The 24,890-nt window shown below is 43.9% G+C and overlaps 1 protein-coding gene across 3 annotated transcripts in view; it reads left to right on the forward strand.

Annotated features, from left to right (window-relative positions):
- Positions 1–24,890, forward strand: part of SPOP (speckle type BTB/POZ protein) — a 55,913-nt gene that overhangs the window by 21,486 nt on the left and 9,537 nt on the right. For 2 of the 3 annotated variants that reach the window (XM_035134910.3, XM_035134911.3), the window contains exons 2-5: positions 17,129–17,273; positions 17,832–17,953; positions 21,193–21,344; positions 21,485–21,612. In XM_035134910.3, coding sequence (XP_034990801.1) covers positions 17,196–17,273; positions 17,832–17,953; positions 21,193–21,344; positions 21,485–21,612 — 480 coding nt within the window. In that variant the 5' untranslated portion in view covers positions 17,129–17,195. Of the gene's footprint in view, positions 1–13,703; positions 13,859–17,128; positions 17,274–17,831; positions 17,954–21,192; positions 21,345–21,484; positions 21,613–24,890 lie in introns of those variants that run through there. The other variant, XM_035134912.3, reaches the window with a different exon arrangement.

Genomic DNA, 24,890 nt, shown 5'->3' on the forward strand with positions numbered 1-24,890 from the left:
TAGGTTGGCAGGAGCTGGGACCAAGCAACGGGAGCTCTCCCCGTCACAGGGATTCGAACCGCCGACCTTCTGATCAGCAAGCCCTAGGCTCAGTGGTTTAACCACAGCACCACCTGCACACAAAAGCTTATACCCAGAACAAACTTAGTTGGTCTCTAAGGTGCTACTGGACAATTTTTTATTTTTTATTTCGACTGCGACAGACCAACACGGCTATCTACCTGAATCTGGGAAACAGTTGTTAGCTGTTGAAGAACAAGCCAGCCTATGAAGGCACAGTTTCAAAGTTGGCTTCATATTCTGGCCATTAACCATCTTTTCCCAGTTTGGATGAACGGCGAAACTATGTATAATGGAAGACTTTCTGGTTTCCTTGCACAAAGAGGGAAGCGAAGGGGCCAACGGCATGGCCAAAAAGCTCGTTCATATCTCCCCTTTATGAGTCAAATAAATGATTGTCTGAATATAGCCCATGGCTCTGTACACACACCTGTTTACTCTGCATGCAGTACGTTTCTGCTGCTGATTTGGGAATTGGTGTGCGCATAACATTAGTTGCAATTCATACCTGCAGTTTCTTATGAAATAATGCATTGTGATGCATTCACCCCCCAACCCAGCTTCAGCCTGAGTTGAGAAAAGGGGACTGTGTACCTATCACTGGTTTAAAAGGCAAGTAGGTGATTCTTTTTTCAATTCGGAACCAAGGTGATTTGTGGGGGAACATCAAAACTCAGTATTTCATAAGAAACAATGAAATAGATACAGGATGGATTGTGGTTAACATCGTGCGGACACTGCTTCGAAACCAACGGTGGGAGCATAATACAGGGTGAGACCTTTAAAAGAGGCCCCGTGGATACAGAGTACACACGTTCTACGGGGCCTCTTTTAAAAGACTCACCCTGTATATGCAAACAGCAGTATGTACACAGCCTAAATATCCTCATCTTCCTTTATTTTTCCCTTTCACACTTTTTCTCATTTAACACTTTTGCTGCCTCTGACTGGTTTCCTGCTTTTCAAGAATTTAAAGGGTTTTTTTGTTTTTGCTTTTTAGTGTTTTATATAGCTTTGCCCCATTTACACCTTCGATAACTTCCTTATTATCAATTCTCATCTGGTTTGCCAGAAGTTCTACTTGAAAAAATTCTTTTAAAAAAATTCTTCATATATACCAGGGGTGGCCAACTCCCAAGAGACTGTGATCTACTCACAAAGTTAAAAACTGGCAGTGATCTACCCCCTTTTGGGGTTCAGGTCAAAGTTGCTGAGTTTTTTCAGGGTGGAGGTAAAATGTTGAGCTTTTTTTAGGGGAGCCACAGTTGTTCAACTTTGGGGGGAGCCAATGATCTACCAGTGATCTACCGCAAACGTCCAGTGATCTACCGGTAGATCATGATCTACCTGTTGGACATGCCTGATATATACAATAAAGCAACCTTCTATCCATTCATCTACGGTACTTAACTGGCATACTTTTGGGCTTGTTTGTGTATTTTCTTTTCTATGCCGTTTAAGTCTTGATTAGGGTTGTTTGTAAATAACCTCTAAGCTTCCTGCAGAGATTCGATCCTCTTAATTATACCTTTCAGCTTCCTTTTACCTTAACACGTCTTCTCCTTGTCGGTTTCTTGACTTTGTTCCAAGGCACGGTTGTTTGTTTTGCCTGGACATTTTTGTGTCTCTTTTCATGATCCAGAATTGCATTTACCCAACTAATTTGAGCGTTGTTGAAGTCCTCCAGTATTATTAATAGTCGTTTCTGTGTTTTATATCGATCAGAGTTTGTCAGTAGGGCAATACTATACCCTTACCTTTTTTACTGTACCCTAAGTATTATATGCTCTCTTTTTTGCTCAGTATAAGGTTTGCATTGAAGGTAGTTTATAAATTGCAGTGAAACAGAAAACCAAAATTTGTGGTTGCTGTCAATTCTGTCTGCCCTTGCTCAGGGGAGGCATGGAGGTTGCTCCCTGCAGTTCTGCTGGCCTTTGAAAGCGTTTGGACCAGCTAGAAATTTTGCTACTTCCAGTTGTCTCTGAAGACCACTGTGAGATTCGAGATGAGCTTCTGCTGCTCATCGCTCAGTTTGCTCTCATCACAGACTTTGTCTCCGCAACAGGTAGGTAGCCGTGTTGGTCTGGGTCGAGGTAAAATAAAAAAAATTCCTTCAGTAGCACCTTAAAGACCAACTAAGTTTTTATTTTGGTATGAGCTTTCGTGTGCATGCACACTTCTTCAGATACAGTGAAATAGAAGTCCCCAGGCACTTATGTAGAGAAGGGGTGGGGAGGGGGTGGGGATGGGGAGGGGAGGGGGGATCACTCAGAAGGGTGGTGGAAGTGGGTGATTGACTGACTGATAGCTGTTGATGACCGAAAACGACTGCAAATGGTTTTGCATGAAAAAGCAAGGGTTGAGATGGCTGAAGATCGCTTATCATGTATAATGAGATAAGAATCCGATATCTCTGTTCAAACCAGGTCCCTCCATGGTTTTGAGCTTGGTGATAAGTTGTAATTCAGCAACTTCTCTTTCCAGTCTATTTCTGAAATTCTTTTGTAGTAAGACAGCTACTTTGAGATCTTGTATAGAATGTCCTGGGAGATTGAAGTGTTCTCCTACTGGTTTTTCTGTCTTCTGGTTCCTGATGTCAGATTTATGTCCATTTATCCTTTGGCGTAGGGTTTGGCCTGTTTGTCCAATATAGAGAGCTGAAGGGCACTGTTGGCATTTGATGGCATACACAATGTTAGAAGATGAGCAATTAAATAGTCCTGAGATGGTATGTTGGATGTTGCTGGGGCCAGTAATGATGTTGTCCGGGTGTATGTGGCAGCAAAGTTGGCATCTGGGTTTATTGCAGGCTCTGGTACCAGTGTCCATGTTAAGTCTGGTGGTTGTATTATTGTGGGTGAGGAGTTGTTTAAGATTGGGTGGCTGTCTGTAGGCAATGAAAGGTCTTCCTCCCAGAGCTTGAGAAAGGGAGCTGTCATTGTCCAGGAGAGGCTGTAGATCTCTGATGATGCGTTGTACTGTTTTAACTTGGGAGCTGTATGTGATGACTAGTGGTGTTCTGTTATTTTCTTTTTGGGGTCTGTCTTGCAGCAGGTTCTCTCTAGGTATCAGTCTGGCTCTGTTGATCTGTTGTTTAACTTCATCAGGTGGATATTTTAGTTCTAAAAAGGTTTGCTGTAGATCTCTTAGGTGAGATTCTCTGTCTGTAGAGTTGGAACAGATGCGGTTGTAACGTAGGGCCTGGCTGTATACGATGGATTGTTTGGTATGTTTGGGATGGTAGCTAGAAGCATGTAGATATGTTTGTCGGTCAGTTGGTCAGTTCTCTCCGCAAGTAAAAGAGATGCTTGCTGCTTACAAGTGCATTTGTGGACCCTGATTAGAAACTGAAAAAATGTATAAGCATTTTTTGGGGTGTGGGTGGAGAAATTCAGCTTTTCCTTTGAATTTTCATTTGTTCAAATTTCTAGGCATTCTAGTGAGCAAGGGCTTTTCTTTCCCTCTGCCTTTGGGAATTTAGGAATCACTTTTAATAAAAAAAATTCTTCTAAGCAATAAAACAACCAGAACCTGAAGCAATAGTCCAAATTCCTGGATGTCAGCAACACATTCTTGGGAACCTAGCGATCAAACATCTCTGTTGTTGTTTTCAGCCTTGCCATATTGCGATCTTCAGCCTGAAATAGGTGACCACGTAATTGAAGAAGGGAAATGAACCACCAGGGGGAAATTCATTGGAGAGCTTCTGTGAAATAGTTAGGATATAAGTCATGGCTGTGATCTGTGTGCAGCACTGAGGGCCGTGTCAGAAATATTAGCAGGAGGCCAGCTCTCAATTTGCAAAGGAAGCAAAGCAAAGCAAACGTCTGCCAGAAGTGTCCACCCACATAGTGCAACAGCAGTTTGGTCGGGATGGTGAAATTCCCCTAGCCACTAGATGCTGGTTGGTGCCCAGGGTTTGGACATATTTTTCCCCCCAGTTCTGCTTACTTGGATAGTGGAGTCAGTCTAATGCTTCCTTCTGCCTGGGAGAGCCACAGTGTCCTCCTAACAAGTGCTTGCACATCTTAATGGAAGCCTGACTTAGACACCTTGAGAATTTCTTTCTCTCTTTTTTACATCATGGGCTTCAGTTAAAAAAGAAACTCCAAAAGCCAGGCAAGTCTTTAATAACATTGCGATCAAATGCAAAAATCTTACAGACTTTTAGATATACCGGTAACTCTCTCTTAGTGGTGGTTGGTTCCAGTTGGGGCTGGTAGGCCAGAAGACAACAGTAAGTGGAGCCAGAACGGATGGCAACAGATCCAACTAATTCATTGGGTTGCCATCCTCTTCCTTGCCAAGTTCTACAAGGCCAGTACTGAAACTAAAGTGGAAGAAGCTTAGGCTGATGGTAAGTAAGCAGACTGGCTGAGAGTAGACTTCCATTTGTCCTAATGGGCCATCTTCCACTGCTCCCTCCTCTGTTCAGATTGTTAGCCTTCTCATACAACCTGTTGCTAGTCCCTAAAACCACATCTCCCTTCCAGCTTCCTAGTGCATCTCACCCACCCAAATTTGACAAAAGTGCTAATGGAACAGATGAGGGGGGCTTATTCCTTCCAGGGTCGTCTCTACTGTACAGTCCTCTAGAGCCATGGTATTCACACTGGCCTGGGAGTGGGAGTGTTCACCACTGACATAATCAGTGCTTTTCCTGAGATCATGCAAAGCAAGCCACGCCATAGCCCCTTCTGTAATCCGGAGGAATTCTGGACATTTGCACGAGATTTTTTTATTATCCTGCTGGCAGCAGGTCTTAATTTGAGTCCCAGAACTAGTTTCAACGTTAGGCTTTGCTTTGTACTTTTGTGTCTGCAATTGTTATCTTATGCAAGTTTAGGGAGTAGCAAGGACCCTGCCAGAAATTTCTGAGAGCAGTCACAATTCCTGTTCTACAGGATCTATCCTTTATGTCAGGCACAGGCAACCTTGGCTCTCCAGATGTTTTGGAACTACAACTCCCATGATCCCTGACCACTGGCCCTGTTAGCTAGGGATCATGGGAGTTGTAGTTCCAAAACATCTGGAGAGCCAAGGTTGCCTATGCCTGATTTATGTATTACATTTGTGTCTCTAGCAAGGAGCTCCAGTTGGCATGCTTAGTTCTCCCTACTCCTGTTTTCTCCTGTTTGGCTGAGAGAGTGTGTGTGTGTGGCCCAAGGCCGCCAAGTGGGCTTCCTAGCCGAGTGGGAATTTGAACCCTTGTCTCCCAGATCCTAGTCTGGCATTCAATCCGCTCCCCAACACCGCTTCTCGATATAATCAAATCCAGGAAGAATCCACCTGCTTTGCATTTTGGCCTCACTCAGGCGAATGTCAGCATCTCAAATTGGCTTTGTGTGTCTACCATAAGTTCACACATTAGTTCTTGGTTGGTCCTGCCTAGCGGGTCGTTAGGAGTTGAAATTGGAGTCCGAATCCCTATTATTGTTGGGACTTGGGGGAAATTTCAGGAGCCTGTAAGCTTGATTTCAGCTGCCCATTTCCAACCCCTGTTGGGTTCTTGCTGCTCTTGCCACCCCCCACCAGGCAGTTAGTGGGAGTGGGAGGTATGCCTGAGCCTGCACAGGCTTCCCTTCCCTCATCTCAGAGTCTCAGCAAGCTTCCATGGATCTTGTGGTGTCCTAAGGGTGTGTAAAAGCCTAGGAAGTTTCTGCTTATGGAGAGTCCTGCACAGCAGGATTCAAATTAATGGCTCATTCCAAGTAGTAATTTGATGCCCTGGCATGGTAGTGTGTGAAATCTTCTTTTCAGAGAGTGAAGCAGCATGGCGGGTAATCTCTCTGTGCCAGGCTAATCTCGATATCTGCTGTGTTTCTGAAAGCTTTGTTGCCTTTTGAAAAATCTATTTAATTTTCTCTTGGTGATTCAGAACTGTGTTGATAATGCTCTTATCAGCTTGCTTTAAGCCAGATGTGTATGGTATGTGCAGATTTTCGGTTTTGTGATGGATTTTTTTTAACACCTTCTGTTGGTTACTTCTTACTTTTCTTTGCACATTGCTGGGATTCACTACCCCCCCCTTTTCTGTTTTAACAGTGTGGGTGGGTGTCTCTGTGTGGTTTGCAATGGGGGTACGCAGTTGACAATTCTCGGTTTTTAGCAAATCTTTGTTTTATATGATATAATGGAAACTCGTCCTGAGTCTCCTCCTTAGTTTTCCTTCCCCAGACACTCGGGATAGCCCAGCTTCCTCTTTGGGACAAGTATCCTTAGTGTAGGATGTAATTTGGGGCAAGAAGCTGGATTGGTAGATGGAGCAGCAGCTTAGGAAAGAAGATGAGAGTTGGTTAGTTCAGGGTGGTTATATGGAATACAGTTCTACCTTGGAAGTCGAACGGAATCCGTTCTGGAAGTATGTTCGACTTCCAAAACATTTGGAAACCAAAGCACAGCTTCTGATTGGCTGCAGGAAGCTCCTGCTCTTCCCGGCTCGCTTTTATTAGCCAGGATGGGCAAGGGTCAAGGAGACAGGTGGTTGGTTTCACTCGTCCAAGCAGCCTGTCCACATCCTCGGAGGTAACAGATTGAAATTGATCCCATGAAACATGACTAGACAGGGCTCCAGCATTCTCCCGCCCCGGCCCTGCTCCCACAGTGGAGTCTACCTCCCTACGAATCTGAGCGACTTTATCCGTAAAAAACTTTGCAAAACCATTTTGTTGGCTGGGACCCACTCCTAGGCAGCCCTGACCCCTCCCTTTAAAAACAAAATAAAACCTATATATAAAAAAATACAATAAGAAAATACAAACCAAAAACAACAAATTACAAAGTAAAATTAAACAAACCCAAATTAAACACATTCAAACATATAAGACATTTAAAAACATTTCTTGCTGCTGAGAATATATGCAGCAACAGCAGCAGTGTCCCAGGCCTCTCCGCAGGCAGGCAGGCTTTATAGCTGTGATGGTGGGTGCAGGCCCCGCCCCCAGGCCAGGTGGAATTGGCAAGAAGGGAGCGGTCCCCCAGGCACTCACAGGCAGCAGCAGCACTTCAGACTTCCTGACTCAAGCATCTGAATTCCTTGCTCTCAGAATTTCCCATTATTTGCGAAAATGCAGTAAGCCTGCAATTTGCATTGGGGGGGGGGGTTGTTACATTCTGGGGATTGCCTCTAAAGCCCAAATCGCATATAATCTTGGCTAAGTTGCATATATTAATTTCAGTGGGTCTACTTTGAGTAAAACTTAGTTTAATACTACCAACTGTATTGTTTAGTACTTATTACACTTTATGTTATAAATATGCATCTATAATCGTAGCTGTATTGTGAGTCGCTTTATGAATGCTTTTCTGCTTTAGAAGTGGGGTGTAAAAACTACTAGCAGTAACAAAAAATAATGACATCAAGAGGGATTATTCCCTGTGCATCTTCAGTCTTTACCTGTTGTTGTTGTTTAGTCGTGTCCGACTCTTCGTGACCCCATGGACCATAGCACGCCAGGCACTCCTGTCTTGCACTGCCTCCCGCAGTTTGGTCAAACTCATGTTCGTAGCTCTTTACCTATAGAGCTATTACTACTGCTACTACTACTACTACCCCATTCATCTGGCAGGGTTTCCCCAGCTACTCTGGGGGATATTTGTATAAAATATATACCATTTTTCAACCTTAGCATGTTCTCGGAACAGTTCACACTAATCCAGTCAGATTTATAGGCTAGTGGTGTTACCTTCATAGCCACAGTAGGCACATAACACATGACAAACTTAGTAGCCCTCACTATTAAACATGCAGGCAGATGTATGGAAATGTGGGAGAGACTTCAGAAAGCCACACACTTGAAATCTGAGCCTTCGGCATTCTTTCTATTTCAGCTTTGTCTCTGCACTTCTCTGAGCTGGGATTCCACGTTACATGTAAGCTGGTATTTTTAGGAAACTACAGTGGCCTGGTTTCTAGGCCCTTTTAAAATGTGAAGGTCTTTTTTTTGGAGGGGGGGGAAACATTATTGGGTTGTTGTTTTTATTTTGATTACATATTTTGTGGTTTTATATTTTGATTTTATTCTGTGAACCACCCCGAGACCTCGGGGTATAGGGCGGTATATAAATAATAATGCCAAGGGAAGCCAAACTGTGGATTACCACGAGTAAGCAAGCAAGAGGGGGTTTGCTTGGACAGACACAAGCTGCAGGTTGTGGTTTGCACATAATTAAACCAGGACTTATTTACACAGTTGTTTATTGCACCAACCAGACGTCATTCTCTGCAGGCAAAAGTAACTACTGATAACAACACAAGCAACGTAATAGGCTGTATGTAACTATATAAATTCTTTTTAAATGCAATTCAACATATCGTATCAAAATAGATGGTTCTATAGACCAATTTATCATATTAAAAAACATATTATGAGAAATTAAAAGTCCAGCAGACTGATCAGGAACTACAATCTAGTCAGTTCTTATATTGGCAATATCCACGGTGTGGAATTCTTATATCAATCTTCTAGTGTTCCACGTGAAGATGCTTTTAAGAATTCTAGCATTCCTTGTATGCAGGTATCAGGCGAAAAACTTGGAAGAATGGCACATGCAGAAAATAAGACAAGGATTCCAGGATAATTCCTTGTTTTGCCCAACCGGGCTTTGTCAGCCATGCATACTCTGGATTATATAAACGAACATAATGTGATGTGAAATGCGAAAGTAACTATGGCTTGTTTTGTCATACTCTGCCCACCCTCAGCTGCCTCTCTGCTTTACATCCCTTAGTTCTGTTGTGCTCACCGACTGGCATCGCCTCACAGTGTCACCATTTCCCTTCCTATTAGTTGGCTGTGAGAGCGAGGGTGTGGAAATCTCTGCGATCTTCAGTGCAGCTGCCATTAAGCAGCTGCTCTCCCCTTCCATTCTTCCAATAAACAAATGCCCCTACTCCTTTGTAGCTTTTAGTTTTTCAAACCCCTTTCTTCCCCTGTACAACCATGCTTCCCCCCCCCCTTTCCCCAACCAACAATTGGGTGCCATAAGGAATTTATGCTTTGCACTTAGTAAGCACTCTGCTGCTGAAAGATGCAAACTTTAAGTAGTTTCACCTGTTAGTTGGCTTGAATTTCAGGATCCAAACCTGAGGTTTTGAACCCTACTCCCCCCCCTTACTCAACAGACTCTCTTCTGTACTTTGCTATCAAACCGTAAAGTTGCTGGGAACCTTAAGCTACCTGGGGGAAGTGCATTTGTTTCAAAACAGAAATTCGCCGCCCCTCTGTATCTTAACCCTACGACCCGTACAATTTCTGTTACTGCCTGTTAAAATGCACACCTTTTCCAGCTGCTAAAATGTCTGGTAAAACCCCAACCCTGTTAAGCTGCCCAATTCTGCAGAGGTGTGAACACCGGCCTGTTTGAAGCGCACAAACGCGATGCTCCAAAGGTCTTTTGCGCAAGAACGTTACTTGGAAATCGGATGAGACACATGCGGCTTAAAAAACTTTAGCAGCAGATGTTGTGGGGGGGAGTGCAGGTGTGGTTGTCAAGGGTGTGTGTGTTGCAGAGTTAGCAGCAATGTTGGCTTCAGGGAAAGTGCCAGTGAAGAGGATCTGAGCACGGAGAGAGGCTTTCTTTTCCAGCCACTCTTGCCTAATGTCTCTGTCACTTGGTGTGCTGTTTGGGCAGGGTGATGAAACAGACCACATGCTATGGGTTGAGCCTGTGTTAGCATGTGCTAAGCCAGGGGTCGGCAACCTAAGGCCCATGGGCCACAAGTGACCCATGGGGGTCGTTTAACTGGCCCATGGACCGCCGCCACCCGCTTGGGGACCCCCACCGCCCGCTCAGTCGGCTCCCGTGCGCTGCGCTAAACTGGTGCGGAGCAAAGCGTGGACCACCTTCCACGGATGCTGACCTGCTTCTCATTGGCTGCAGGAAGCCCCTGCAGCCAATGGGAAGCTGCACACTCCTGCTCCATGCTGGAAGGAGCGCCATAAATAGTGTTTGCGCATGCATTCGCGCGCACACACACTTCGGCCCACTACGGCATCTGCGGGACCGTGAACCGGCCCAAGCCACAAAAACTTTGCCAACCCCTGTGCTAAGCCATGTGCTAAGCCGACCCCAAGTTCAGTAAAGCCAGCAACAAATAATAGTTCACAGTGGTACCTCGGGTTACAAACACTTCAGGTTACAAACTCCGCTAACCCAGAAATAGTACCTTAGGTCAATAACTTTGCTTCAGGATGAGAACAGAAATTGTGTTCCAGCGGCGTGGCAGCAGCAGGAGCCCCCATTAGCCCCCTGGTCCTGAATGGGGTCACTATGCCCGTGAAGGACCAGGTGCGCAGCCTGGGAGTCATTTTGGACTCACAGCTGTCCATGGAGGCGCAGGTTAATTCTGTATCCAGGGCAGCTGTTTATCAGCTCCATCTGGTACCCAGGCTGGGACCCTACCTGCCCGCGGACTGTCTCGCCAGAGTGGTGCATGCTCTAGTTATCTCTCGCTTGGATTACTGCAATGCGCTCTATGTGGGCCTACCTTTGAAGGTGACCTGGAAACTAAAACTAATCCAGAATGCGGCAGCTAGACTGGTGACTGGGAGCGGCCGCCGAGACCACATAACACCGGTCCTGAAAAACCTACATTGGCTCCCAGTACGTTTCCAAGCACAATTCAAAGTGTTGGTGCTGACCTTTAAAGCCTTAAACAGCCTCGGTCCAGTATACCTGAAGGAGCGTCTCCACCTCCATCGCTCTGCCCGGACACTGAGGTCCAATGCCGAGGGCCTTCTGGCGGTTCCCTCGCTGTGAGAAGCCAAGTTACAGGGAACCAGGCAGAGGGCTTTCTCGGTGGTGGCACCCGCCCTGTGGAACGCCCTCCCACCAGATGTCAAAAAGAAAAATAACTACAGTACCAGACTTTTAGAGGACATCTGTTTAGGGAAACTTTTAATCTTTAAGAAATTAATGTATTTTAATATTTCTGTTGGAAGCCGCCCAGAGTGGCTGGGAAAACCCAGCCAGATGGGTGGGGTATAAATAATAAAAGGGGGTGTTTCAGGTTAAGAACGGACCTCCGGAATGAATTAAGTTCTTAACCAGAGGTACCACTGTATTTTCCTGAACAAACCGTAGTTAAGGTACTGTGCTGGGTTCAGACATAAGCCTTGGTTAATGTTTATTTAAACCGTGGTTTCATTTCACCTGAGAATCAGGTCATAGGTTGCCTGTCACGCAAGCCCCAGGCATTCCAACTAAGGATGCTTGAGAAATTAGAAATTTGCCTGTTCCAGTATGACCTGACCTGCATCTCTTGGACCAATGTGTTGAACTTAGTTATCCACTGGCGCTTGCAGTTCTCATATGTTCTGAAACAGTTTTTGACTTCTTTTTTTAAAGTATTTTTAAAAGTTTAAAATGTTTATTTGAGAGAAAATTTAGAAATGTGTAGTTTAAATGTATTATTTCGTGGATTTCAAAACATGCAGCTTTACTTTACTTTACTTTACTTTACAAAAAGAAGGGATCCATTTACAATTAAGCACTATAAGACCAGCAGCCTGTTCCCCTGCTTGGAAAAAGAGTTACAGTATTAGGCAGATACATGGCAGGTAGGTCTATGAATAGCTTTTAGGTGTTGCTCTTTAAAAAATGGAAACCTCATGGCCTCCGCTCACCAGATTCTGGAGTAACCATTGCTCCACGTCTTCTAAGACATATGGGGGGAACCATTGGTGTACCACTGTTACTGAACTACAACTCCCATCAACCCCAGCAAGCATGGCCAGTTTTGAGGGATGGTGGGAGTTGTAGTTCAGCAGCTTCTGGAAGGCTACAAGTTTCCCACACTGGTTCCAGAGGCAAATTGAAACTTCAATTTGACCCACCACAGTCATTTCTTAGCAGTGGTTTTTAATAAATAATTTTTTAATTTTTTTTTATTTTGACTGTGTCAGACCAACACGGCTACCTACCTGAATTTTTAATCTTTCATCCTTAGTTCAAGTTGCCTGATTTCTGTGTGTAGGGAGTGCCCACCTGTGGCATTATTGCATTTTTGTCCCACCCTGTCAGCCGGGATAGCTCAGTTGGTAGAGCAGGAGACTCTTAATCAGGCATAGGCAAACTCGGCCCTCCAGATGTTTTGGGACTACAACTCCCACCCCCCCCTAGCTAACAGGACCAGTGATCAGGGATGATGGGAGTTGTAGTCCCAAAACATCTGAAGGGCTGAGTTTGCCTGTGCCTGCTCTTAATCTTAGGGTCGTGGGTTTGAGCCCCACGATGGGCGAAAGTTTCCTGCATTGCAGGGGGTTGGGTTGGACTAGATGACCCTCATCGTCCCTTCCAGCGCTCTATGATTCTGCGATTCTTTCATCAGGTTGCTCAGAGTTGTACTTCTCTGCCTACCCCCCCCCCATTTTCATCTCATATCAATGCTTTTAGATGAGATGGAAGGGGAAGTGGCGGAGGTTTGAGGGCACCCAGTGAGCCTCGCGGATTATTCTTGAGAGGGGATTTGAACTCGGCTCACCCGAAACCTTGTTCAACACTCCGACCACTGCCCAGCACTGCCCAAACATTGCAGCTAAAGCAACTGCTGCTGACATGAGTGAATAAAAGTGGGGCTCCAGTAGTGCTGGGGCTTGTTGGCATGACTATTGAGAACTACATGGCGGTGGGAAAAGTGCTTGGATTAAAGACCTGCCAGTGGTAGCTCCCAGCAGAAGGGAAAATGACACTCTGATGTTCAGGTTTGCGGGATGGTGTGAACAGATTGTGTGCATGAGGCCTGATACACCCAAACTAGGGTGCTATATCAAAACACTGTTGTTGCAGTAGGAAAACAGGCTTATTCCTTACTTAGCATGAAGATTTTTTGTAGAGGTAGCATTCATCTTATTACCAGCCTTCTGGAGAGTGCAGAGTGTACAGGAAGGCAATTGTCTTGGATAGCTGATGGTTGTACATCTGTTATTTAAGGAGTTTGTGTCAGTTTTTCTACTTAGAATAGATAAAGAATGTGTTTATATCTTGGGAACCCTGGAAGGTAGAAAGCATCTGAAAATTGTATCAGAGCTTGGAACTAACGTGCCAATTTTAAATATATATATATGAGAAAGGTTTGTTGTTTTTGGAACGTGGACAAAAAACAGCAGTTCTGTTCATTTCTCCTCTTTCCTTCCACTGCAAATTCTATGAGAACATCTGTTTTATTTTCTTTAGCTTATCTCTTGCACCTCTGCTGTTTGTGGCAGTTTTGATTGTTTTGGTTGTTGTTGTTGTTTTAATTTTAGATTTTGTCGGGCTGGTGGATACACACATTTTGCCAGCTGTTAGCAGTCAAGTGTGTTAGGGAGCCCCAAGGGATGAGGAGAGAGAGCCTTGTGCTGCTCCCAGAGGACCCAGATTGCTAGCTGTCTTTGGATGGGCAGGTAGCTCATAGTTCTGCAAGTATGAGAAAGGGATGGTGCTGGCTGTAGAGGGAACCAGTAAGTCACAGTGCACAAAGAAAAGGACCTGTAATTCTTCTTTATGTGAGCTACTCCACCAAAGCATGTGAGCAAGGCTTTGAGGAGCAAATCTAAGGTACAGTGGTACCTCGGTTTTCAAACGTAATCCATTCTGGAAGTCCGTTCGACTTCTGAAACATTCAGAAACCGAAGCATTTACTTATGGAAGCATTTACTTACAGTAAACTCAATACGGAAGCTGCATGGTACGTTCGACTTCCAAAAAGCGTTTGAAAACCGAAGCAGTACTTCTGGGTTTTTCGGCGTTCGAAAACCGAAATGTTCGACTTCCGAGACGTTCGAAAACCGAGGTACCACTGTATAATCTTCCCAACGTAAGCGAGCCACTTACTTATTTATTTATTGACAGTTTTTATGCTAGCCACTTTCATATACCGGTACAATATCTCAAGGCGGTGCACAGCCTAAAAACATAACCTACAACAATCATTCATTCATTCATTCATTCCACTCTTCATCTGTAGATCTCAGGCGGGTTCACAACATAAAATTACAATGCAAACAAACACAAAACACATAACAAAAACCACAAAATGTATAATAAAAATAAAAACAAAAACAAGTCAATAATCCCTCCCCTTTAAAAGGCCATCAGATGTCAATCAGCCAAAGGCCTGTTTGAAGAGGAACGATTTTGCCTGAAGGAGTATAATGAAGGCGCCAGCCAAACCTCTCTGGGTAGAGCATGCCAGAAACGGAGCCACTGCAGAAAAGGCCCATCCTCATGTTGTCACCCTCTGGACCTCTTGTGGAGGAGGCACACGTAGAAGGGCTTCATATTATGATTGCAGGGTCCAGGTCCGTTAATATGGAAAGAGGCAGTCCTCGAAGTATTGCAGTCCTGGACCGTTTAAGGCTTTATAGGCTGTTACCAGCACTTTGAATTGGGCCCGGAAACTAATTGGCAGCCAGTGCAATCAAACCAGGATTGATGTAATATGTTCAAAGCATCTTGCCTCACTGGGCCACCTGGCTGCTGGATTCTGCACTAGCTGAAGTTTCTGAACTATCTTCAGAGGCAGCCCCCCATATAACGCATTGCACTAATCTAACCCAGGGGTCAAAAACATCCGTAAAAGCTGACTGGCAAAGAAAGGCCTGTGTGAATAATGGTTTTCCAAAGACAATTAAAAATGAGCAGCCAGCCTCTCATTTGCAAGAGTTCGCTAATTTTACAGTATTTGTAATTGAACATACCTCTCAACTTGGTTCATAGACTCATATAATTGTACATCACGTCGCAGCTTTTGTTGTTCTTGCCAGTCTCTTCAATCCCCATAATCTGGTGCCTCACATACTGGCAAAATTCAGATTGTAAGCTCCTTGGGGCAAGGACTGCCATCTCTCTAAAGTAATGTACAGTGTGCCTTTATTTCGAATGTTAATGATGCAAAGTTTGGAGCTAGTGAAGCACCTGTGTTAGCTAGCTAGAGTGAGTCTGAAGAGGGTTTATATTGTTTCAGTGTACAAGTGCTACGAAAGGTGCAGTAGTTGACTTTGGAGGGGAGCCTTGAGAAATACCTTACTTTTAGGTTTAGGGTGTGTGAAAGAATAAGAATGCATCTCATGTCTCCAGGTCTGTATTGTTTGGATGCAGGCCAACACTTCACAGGGCTGCTACTGAAAGTCTTTGAATTCTTTGTGATGGTAGTTTGGCCCCAGGTTCCTATTGTTCAAACACTGCTAAATGTCAGCTTGTGTTTGAAAAAGCGCAAGTCGAGCGTGGGATAAAACAATTATAGTTGTCTATGTATATAGAGTGGTGGAAGACCTTGTATCTGTCCCACGACTCTTACCTTGTTTCTTGCTCGTCCCCTTTTATTCCTGTGGATCAAAAACGAGGTCCATATTTTTCACTAGGCTCGTGATTCTTGTTTGGCTAGGTGGTTCTCTTGAAGTTGCAAACCTATCCTTGGTGCATGATTTGACAGCCACTTTGTTCAACTAGCTAAAAGGTTTGCTTTGATTCAGATCAGATCCCATCTCTGCTTTTGTAATTCCCTATTTCTCAATTTCTCATACATAAAAGAGGAGTCCTGACCTACGCTCAGGAAAACCCCCGCTATATATAAGTCGTAAAAGAAATCGTTATAGCAAGGGGGGGGGGAAACCCTATGTAAAATCACATAGAAATGTTTAGTGCTCTATAGCACAATCTGGTGTTGCATGTTTATAATGCATTTAAAACACTCTTATTTGACTAGTGTAGCTGAGTCCCTAGTGACCCACAGTGGGGCATTAAGGTAAATAGTAAATATTGCGAGGCATTATCTTCCTTCTGCAAATTAAACTTGGTGTATATACAAGCCTTACAATATAGTAAGGTAACAGAGCTGGGGAAATTACAGGTGGAGATGAATCAGCGTATTGGGGGGGGGGGTTCAAAAAGTATCTACATGGTGCCTAGAGAATAAAAGGTAAAGGGACCCCTGACCATTAGGTCCAGTCGTGACCGACTCTGGGGTTGCGGCGCTCATCTTGAGTTATTGGCCGAGGGAGCCGGCGTACAGCTTCCGGTTCATGTGGCCAGCATGACAAAGCTGCTTCTGGCGAACCAGAGCAGCACACGGAAACACTGTTTACCTTCCCGCTGTAGTGGTACCTATTTATCTACTTTCGAACTACAGTGCTTTCGAACTGCTAGGCTGGCAGGAGCTGGGACTCGAACTGCTGGGATCCCCGTCTAGGGGATTTGAACTGCTGACCTGATCGGCAAGCCCTAGGCTCTGTGGTTTAACCCACAGAATAACTTGCACCTAAATATTAGCAAGACAAAGGAGATAGTGTTGGACTTTCAGAGGAAGAGAGGGGAAGTAGCCCCATTGTCTGTTGGGTGTGTGTGTGTGGAGAGAGAGTCTCTTCCTTTAAATTCCTGGGAGTTTACCTTACCTCACTTGGAAAAACAATATAAGTCAGGTGGTTAGGAAGGCCCAAAAGAGACTCCCATTTCCTCAGGGTCTTGCGAAAGGACAATGTTAAACAACAATTTATGACCCCCTCCTACGGGTCCACAATAGAAAGTGTCCTCTCATATTGTATCACAGTGTAGTACGTTGGCTTGACAACCACGGACAGAAAGTCTTTACAGAGGGTGTTGAACACAGCACATGATATCATGGGCTGTCCCCTGAGCCCGCTAGATGACATCGCAAGGGATCGTTGCCTTAGGAGAGCGAGAAAAATTCTCAGGGACGATTCACACCCCGGCCAGCACCTCTTTAATCTTCTACCCTCGGGCAGGAGATATAGATGTATAATCAGTCGTACCAACAGGCTAAAAAACAGTTTCTATCCGTGGGCTGTTAGGGTGCTGAACGGAAAATAATATAGTGCAACTGACTTTCAGGGTTGGTGTGTTGTGCGACAAGCACACAGAGTGCAGTGAGATTGATTGATTGGGGGGGACAATAAAGGTATTATTATTATTATTATTATTATTATTATTATTATTAATCCGCTGTGCCTAACCTTTTCCAGTAATAAGACGAATTTTTAAAAACGAAGCACTGGAAAACTAGCCAGAACCCATGCTATTCTGAGGGAAGTTTTAACTAACCTTTATATCCCTCTTCCTCTTTAATCAGGGTGAAGTTTGTACACACAGATTTCTTTAACTAACCTGTGGAATCCTGTCTGACCTCCAAACTGGCGATGTCAAGGGTACCGAGTCCTCCTCCTCCGGCAGAGATGTCAAGTGGGCCTGTTGCTGAGAGCTGGTGTTACACTCAAGTAAGTCTGCATTTTGGAATCCTTTCGTTTGCCCCAGGGAGGGGCAAAGAATATCTTAGCGGAAAGCAATACTGGCTGGCATCTTTGGTGCCTTGTTCAAATTGTTCAAATTGTCATGGTCCCGAGCCAGTGTTTTGGGCAGCGTGTGATGCTTTCTAAAATGTAAAAGTCGAGTTCTGCCCACTTTAACAGTGATGAATCTGATGTGTAAAAGCAGGGAATCCCATGACCCGTGTGATGCTAGTGTCAGGTTTCCCAGGAATGGCTGCCCTGCTTTCCATGTTCTGGATACCCTGCTAAGGTCTGCTTGAGCCATCTAATGGTCTAACGCAGGCATCCCCAAACTTCAGCCCTCCAAATGTTTTGGACTACAATTCCCATCTTCCCCGGCCACTGGTCCTGTTAGCTAGGGATCATGGGAGTTGTAGGCCAAAACATCTGGAGGGCCATAGTTTGGAGATGCCTGGTCTAACGTATCATCATTGGGAATAAGGTATGTTGTCTTTCCATCATCTTGCTATTTGTAACTGTGTTTCTGCTGTTCTTTTTCCCCTTCAGATCAAAGTGGTCAAATTTTCCTACATGTGGACCATCAACAACTTCAGCTTTTGCCGGGAGGAAATGGGAGAGGTTATCAAAAGTTCAACATTTTCATCAGGAGCTAATGATAAATTGAAGTGGTAAGGATCATTACACAGTGCACAGTGGGGACCAGCAAGGAACACAGCATTTGGTAGCTTGTGGTGCTTAGAATTGGGTTCAAAACCCCTGCTTAGCTGCACACTCACTGGGAGGCCTTGGGGAGGTTGCTAATGCTTAGCCTCAATTCTACCTTCTGTAAAATGGCACAATAATGACGACGCATGAGATTGTCTTCATAATGACTTAGGCAATGAACTGCCCTGACCTTCAGGGGAAAGGAGAAATGGTATAGAAGCATGTTTCATATCAGTATCCCTGTGGTTTATCCCTGTGACTCTCAATACCATTCATCCATATTGAAAATGCAGCTAAGACCAAGGTGTTAGAAAAGATGGAAGTGGGTAATACCTTCTTAACAGGAATTAGAGCAAACTATATGGAAAAATCCCCCAAAATAATTGTAATTAATAATCTCTCAGATAACTGTAAAATAATGAAAGGCACTAGAGAAGGCTGCCCATTATCCCCACTGTTGTTTATATTGATGCTGGAAGTAATGTTACAGGGTATAAGAAAGAACGGGGAAGTTAAAGGAATTTTGGTGGTACAACAATCCTATAAACTAAAGCCTTTTGCTGGTGATGTGGTATTAACAGTAGAACAGCCACTTGAAAGGGTTCCTAAGGTATTAGAGAATATAAGAAAGTTTGGGAAGGTGGCGGGCCTTAAAATAAATACAGAAAAACTAAGATGTTGGTAAAAACATGGATGACCATTCAAAAAAGAACTGGAAATGGTGAGCGGATTAAGAATATGTAAAAAGGTGAAGTACTTAGGGATATGGCTGACTGTGAGGAATCTCAACTTATTTTAAGATAATTACGTAAAGGTGTGGAAGGAGATTAAAAGAGTTGGAAATATGGGGAAGAATGAAACTTTCCCTACTGGGTAGAATATCAGCCATTAAAATGAATGAATATATTACCTAAAAAGTTTTTATTTCAGTCCATCCCAGTGGTCAACATTTTACGCTGCTTCAAAGAATGGCAAAAGCTATCTCTAGATTTTTCTGGCAGGGGAAGAAACCAAGAATTAAACATAACATGTTGATAGATAGTGAAGAAAGAGGAGGCTTCGCCCTGCCAGATTTAATTGTTTTATGAGGCAGCGTGTCAGTGTTGGCTAAAGGAATGGATTATATTGAAAAAAACACCCATCTATTGCATTTGGAAGGTTGTGATCCTAAATTCGGCTGGCATGCATATCTGTGCTATGGGAAAGCTAAAATACATAAAAGGTTTTCAAACCATGTGGTTAGAAAGAAGGTATATAAAGTTTGGGAGAAGTATGAGAACTTGCTGGAAAGGAAAACACCTTTGTGGTTATCGCCAATAGACGCAATCATTTTGAAGAGCAGTAATATGGATAGACAAGGCGACATAAGAGACTTATTGGATTTTTCAGAAAGGGAACCTAGACTGAAGACTATGGAGGAAATAAGTAGCTAGGTAACAGACTGGTTACAATATTATCAGTTAAATGAGTGATTCAAAATGGATAAGAAAAACAGATTTTCAGACCAAAGCTCACAATTTAAAAGAAATTTATTAGAAAATAATCAAAAGTTATTATCTTGAATGTTTAAGATGTTATTGGAATGGGAAACAAAAGTCAAGTTGTTAAAATCATCAATTATTCATTGGGCAACAGACATAGGGCATAATATAGAATTTGACCACTGGGAGAAATTATGGAAGCAATATTTAAAATTTACTGCATGTTATGCATTGAAACAGAACTGTTTGAAAATGAAACAGTTGGTATCTGAAGAAGTGTGCATGCACACGAAAGCTTAGTTGGTCTCTAAGGTGCTACTGGACAATTTTTTTATTTATTTTGACTGCATCAGACCAACATGGCTACCAACCTGAATCTGTTTGGAAATGGTTAACAATTGGTATTTAACCCCAAGTAGACCAGCTAAGATGTGCAAATCAAAATCAATGTATGTTGGAAATGTAAAGAAGTAAAAGGAACATTCTTCCATACATGATGGACATGCAAAATAGTTAAAGAGTATTGGGAAATGATATACAATGAGATAAAAAAAAAAGTTTGAAACCACCACCACCACCCCCCCCCCCCAAACCCAGAGGCATTCCTTTTGGGAATGGTACAGACAGAAATACCCAGATGTCAGGGAAACCTATTTATGTATGTCAATACTGCAGCTCTGATTTTGTTGCTGCAGAAATGGAGGGTGAGTGAGGTCCCTAACAGGGAGGATTGGCAACTAAGAATGCTAGAATATGCAGGGCTAGCAGGTTTAACTAGTAGAATAAAAGAGAAAAAGGAGTGGAAATTTTTTGCGGAGTATATGGAAAATAACACTAAATATGGCGTGCTATGGTCCATGGGGTCACGAAGAGTCGGACACGACTAAACAACAACAACATGTGGGAAAAAAATTAGCAGGATTAAGGTAAATCCAACAATATAACATAAATTAAAGGCATAATGAAAGGAAAAGAGAATGAAATGGATATATAAGAATTTGCAGAAATGATGGGGAAATCAAAGAAACCAGAAAAGGGCAAGAAGTCGTAAATGATTGTTTTATTATAAAGTAAGATATGAATGAAGGAAATGTTGATTTCAATGTAAATGTGGTTCTGGAAACTGTAATAATGAAAAATAGAAATAAAATTTATTTTTAAAAAAATGAAAATGCAGCTAAGAAATTTTCTAGAATCATCTGCAAGGGGCCAAAATGTGTTGTCTTACAGATTGCAGCAAGGCAAGACCATGCCATCTAAGCCAGAGGCACACCACAAGATCAATATCTCCAGATGGCTCAAGCAAGTGAGCCAAGCCATACTTGCAACCCATGGGCATTGGCCATGTTTAAACTGGGATCCTTACAAGATAAATCCAACCTAGTGAGGAATCCAAAGGAAGAGCACTTGGGTGCATCTCCATCCTATTTAATATCTAGTTCTGGTTATCCTTGCTCCTCCAGAAGAAAGCTAGGGATGTGGGAGCACAAATCCCACGCAAGGGAGAAAATAATGTCCAAACCATCCTTGTCCTCTTTTGGGATTTCTACGGAGTAACCGCAAGCACCGCCTTATCACAGGTTGTGCCTCCCTTGTCCCCTACATTGCATTTTCTTTTGTGCACCCAGTGCAGACAGATCTGTGTGTGGAAACTTGTTTCTGCCAGCAGGTTAAGACCATACAGTATCAAGAAGATGAAGATTATCTTTCTGCTTCTGCAGGTGTTTGCGCGTGAATCCAAAGGGCTTGGACGAAGAGAGTAAAGATTACCTTTCCCTCTACCTGCTACTGGTCAGCTGTCCAAAGAGCGAAGTCCGAGCCAAATTCAAGTTCTCCATCCTGAACGCAAAAGGAGAAGAAACGAAAGCAATGGGTAGGCATAGTTGGCGGCCGGATCCTTCCGTTTCAGCTGCCGTTTAAGCACAGGCAGCGAGCGCGAATTAGAGCCCTGCTTGTGTGTCTCTTGGCTTTCCTTTTTCAAAAAAGAGCCCCCACTTGTTTATATATTTCCAGAGAGTCAGCGAGCCTACCGGTTTGTGCAAGGCAAAGACTGGGGATTCAAGAAGTTTATTAGAAGAGATTTTCTCTTGGATGAGGCCAACGGACTCCTCCCAGATGACAAGCTCACTCTCTTCTGTGAGGTAAGGAGGGGAAACGACGCGAAACCCTTTGTTTCATTTGGAAGAAAACCACAGAAGGGGCTGCAAAGACGCTTCTCAGCTCCCATCACATGTCCAGTCCCTTTGTCCATCATTCCTTCTGAACTGAGCACAGTAGTTGGAGTTGAATGGTGACCCTGAGTGTTTTGGTTGGCAGAGGGGCATTTTGTAACTCCCTCCATAAGGTGTGGCTTGGCTCGCTTGCTTGAGTTGTCTGGAGCTATTTCTCTGCAAGCACCTTTTCTCGCTTGTGGCATGCTGTCATGTGAATTACGTGGATTAACCTGTGGAGGGGAGGATCAGGAAATGTATAATTCTATAAATTCTGGGGAGGGGGAATAATACCTTTTTTACCTTTATGAAATTTATAAAACGGTCTTGTACATCTTTATTCGGAAGACCCACTCTTGTTTAGTGGAGCTTAGTCCCAGGTAAGCATGCATAGGATTGCAGCCTCAAAAAGTATCAGTGCGTTATAGTGAAATCTAAAACCTTGGCTCCTAGTTTTGTACATGTCCAAAGGGCAGTAGATGCCAGGTTATTAGCTTCTAGTATCTCCACACTGGGTCAAGATTTCCCAGAGGAAAGGAAGTAGCAATTTACAATGGTATCTTGGTTGCCGAATGGCTTGGCTCCCGAACAAATCGGCTCCCGAATGGTGCAAAAGTAAGTGTTCCAGTTTGCAAACATTTTTTGGAAGCTGGGCATCTGGCGCGGCTTCCGATTGAGTGCAGGAAGCTCCTGCAGCCAATCGGAAGCCAATCGGAAGCCGCACCTTGGTTTTCGAGTAAGTTTGACAACCAAGGAACAGATTAAGTTTGACAACCAAGGTACCACTGTACAAGAAAACAAAGGCCCCAAATGGTCCTCTGATGAAGAGGGCAGCCCCTCTAGGAGTTGAAATGCATCTTGGATTTGAGTGTCACATACCTACACTTTTGCCATTATTTAATGGGGTCACGAAGAGTCGGACACGACTAAACGACTAAACAACAATGTTCTTTAGGGAGCCTTAACATCAAAACCTTCATGTTTCACATTTTGAGTGAGTAAAAAACCTTGCCTTAAAAAGCATTTGACTTGTGCCAAAAGAGAAAGCAACTTTTTTATTGGAGTGTTTTCAGTGATCTCCAAAATTTTCAGTTTTTCTGTAGGACAGATTGAGGGGGAAAGGGTTCTAGTAGAGCACAATAGAGAAAATGTGTTTCTTCCAGGCCTTTGCATCTCTCTGTGTGGGGCTTTTTTGTCAATAGACAAGGTGGCCTGTCTTTCCCCACACAGCATGAGATTAATTCTTGGGAAAGTATTAGGCTTTTTGTCAGAGAGAAGCTTTTGAATCTGGGAAGCCAGAAGTTATGCGTAGAAATGAAAACTTGTGCTAGTTTTTGCTGATGCTAGGACGTTTTCCTGCAATTTAGTGCCATATGCTCAGCAAATTCCCCCCCCCCCCCGTTCCTTGCCACAGGTGTTTTCAGCTGTGTTTCTATTTGGCAGGAATGGCGTGTGTGTGTGTGTGTGTGTGTGTGTGTGTGTGTGTTTCCCCTCTGTTGAGGCTCTCTAAGGATTTGATAACATTTGGTGAGCTGGGAGACTGTTGCCAGGGTTTTTATTTAAAACTTGGAATACTGCTGAGGAAGAGGGTTTGTCTGTCTTAAAATTGCTTTAGTTCTGCTGGGTCTTGCCTCTGTCAACGTGCAGCAACATGGCCTGATCACATGAGACACTGGTACACCTGCTCTTGCACAGCCCCTGTTTTTCTGGCTAGTACCTGTGGAGCTAGTACAAGGGATGCGGGTGGCGCTGTAGTCTAAACCACAGAGCCTAGGGCTTGCCGATCAGAAGGTCAGCGGTTCGAATCCCCGCGACGGGGTGAGCTCCCGTTGCTCGGTCCCAGCTCCTGCCAACCTAGCAGTTCAAAAGCACGTCAAGGTGCAAGTAGATAAATAGGTACCGCTCCGGCGGGAAGGTAAATTGCATTTTTGTGCGCTGCTCTGGTTTCACCAGAAGCGGCTTAGTCATGCTGGCCACATGACCCGGAAAAACTGTCTGCGGACAAACACCGGCTCCCTCGGCCAGTAAAGCGAGATGAGCGCCGCAACCCCAGAGTCGTTCGCGACTGGACTTAACTGTCAGGGGTTCTTTACCTTTACCTTACCTGTGGAGCTGCCAGTTAGCTTACATTGAGGTCCTTGCAGCATCCGTTTCCAGTTTGAAGTGGCTGCTGTCTCAAAGAGGCAGGCGCCCGATTCTTTGTTTTCCATGACTGCACTGCCAGATTCAGAGCAACTTGCAGCATTCTCAGGATCTCGGTTTTTGTTCAGTAAAAAGAAACAGGGTTTGTTTTAAATTTAATGGCTTCCATGACTGCAGGGGTACCAGGCACAACCCACCCAACATCTCACAACAATTAAGTCCTGTTAATTGTGATGGGCGAGATGTTAAAGCTTCCATTGAAATTGCTGATTCTTGAACAGTTCACTTTGGCATTGTTTATAAGGGCAAGTAACATTTCAAAAGCAGTAGTTTCAGAGGTGGGGGTTCAGAGCAGGCTTGCAAATTGTATTTTTGATTTTATTTGAACTTTTGCTGCCTGTCTCCCATTGGAAAGCAGCGTCGGCGTGGGGCACACAACATTTTAAATGTGTATATTGTCATCCAACAGGGATGATAACAAACCTCCAATTGGTGCTGGAGTTTTGGGCTGTGGAAATTTTCAGCATGCCCTCAAGGCCCTGTAAGGGCAGGGATGGGGAAGCTACTACTATTTCTGGCTGTTGGCCATGCCAATGAGAGTTGGGAGCCCGTCAACAGAATCAGCTTCCCCATCTTTCCCGTAATGTCCATGTGCTTGAAGTCTTTTAAAAATGGGCAATAGGCTCATTCATGGAGGATAAGTCACTTCAGAGGCAACCAGTCGTGATGGATATATGGTACCTCCATGCTCAGAGTCCAGGGATATTCTTATATCTCTTGATTTTAATTTTTGAAATCACCTCCGAAATATAGCTCCAGGTGAGGAAGTTTGTAAACCTCTGAACTAGTTAACTTGAGCCTTCATTTTTTAAATACTTGGAGCTTGGGTTGTGCTCAGGTTAGGGACTGATAAAACAGATGTTGGTGCAGTCAGGAAGGAATATGGCTAGTGACTCTGACTGAATCGAAATGACTTCATACAGTGGTAATCTGCAGTAGTATGTCTATAATTGCTTGGGAAGCTGGCCTGTGACACTCTGCCAAGCGGTGGTGATAATTTTACTACA

Source organism: Zootoca vivipara, chromosome 12 (assembly GCF_965207765.1).
Source record: "Zootoca vivipara chromosome 12, rZooViv2.hap1.1, whole genome shotgun sequence".
In the NCBI taxonomy this organism is placed as follows: domain Eukaryota; kingdom Metazoa; phylum Chordata; class Lepidosauria; order Squamata; family Lacertidae; genus Zootoca; species Zootoca vivipara.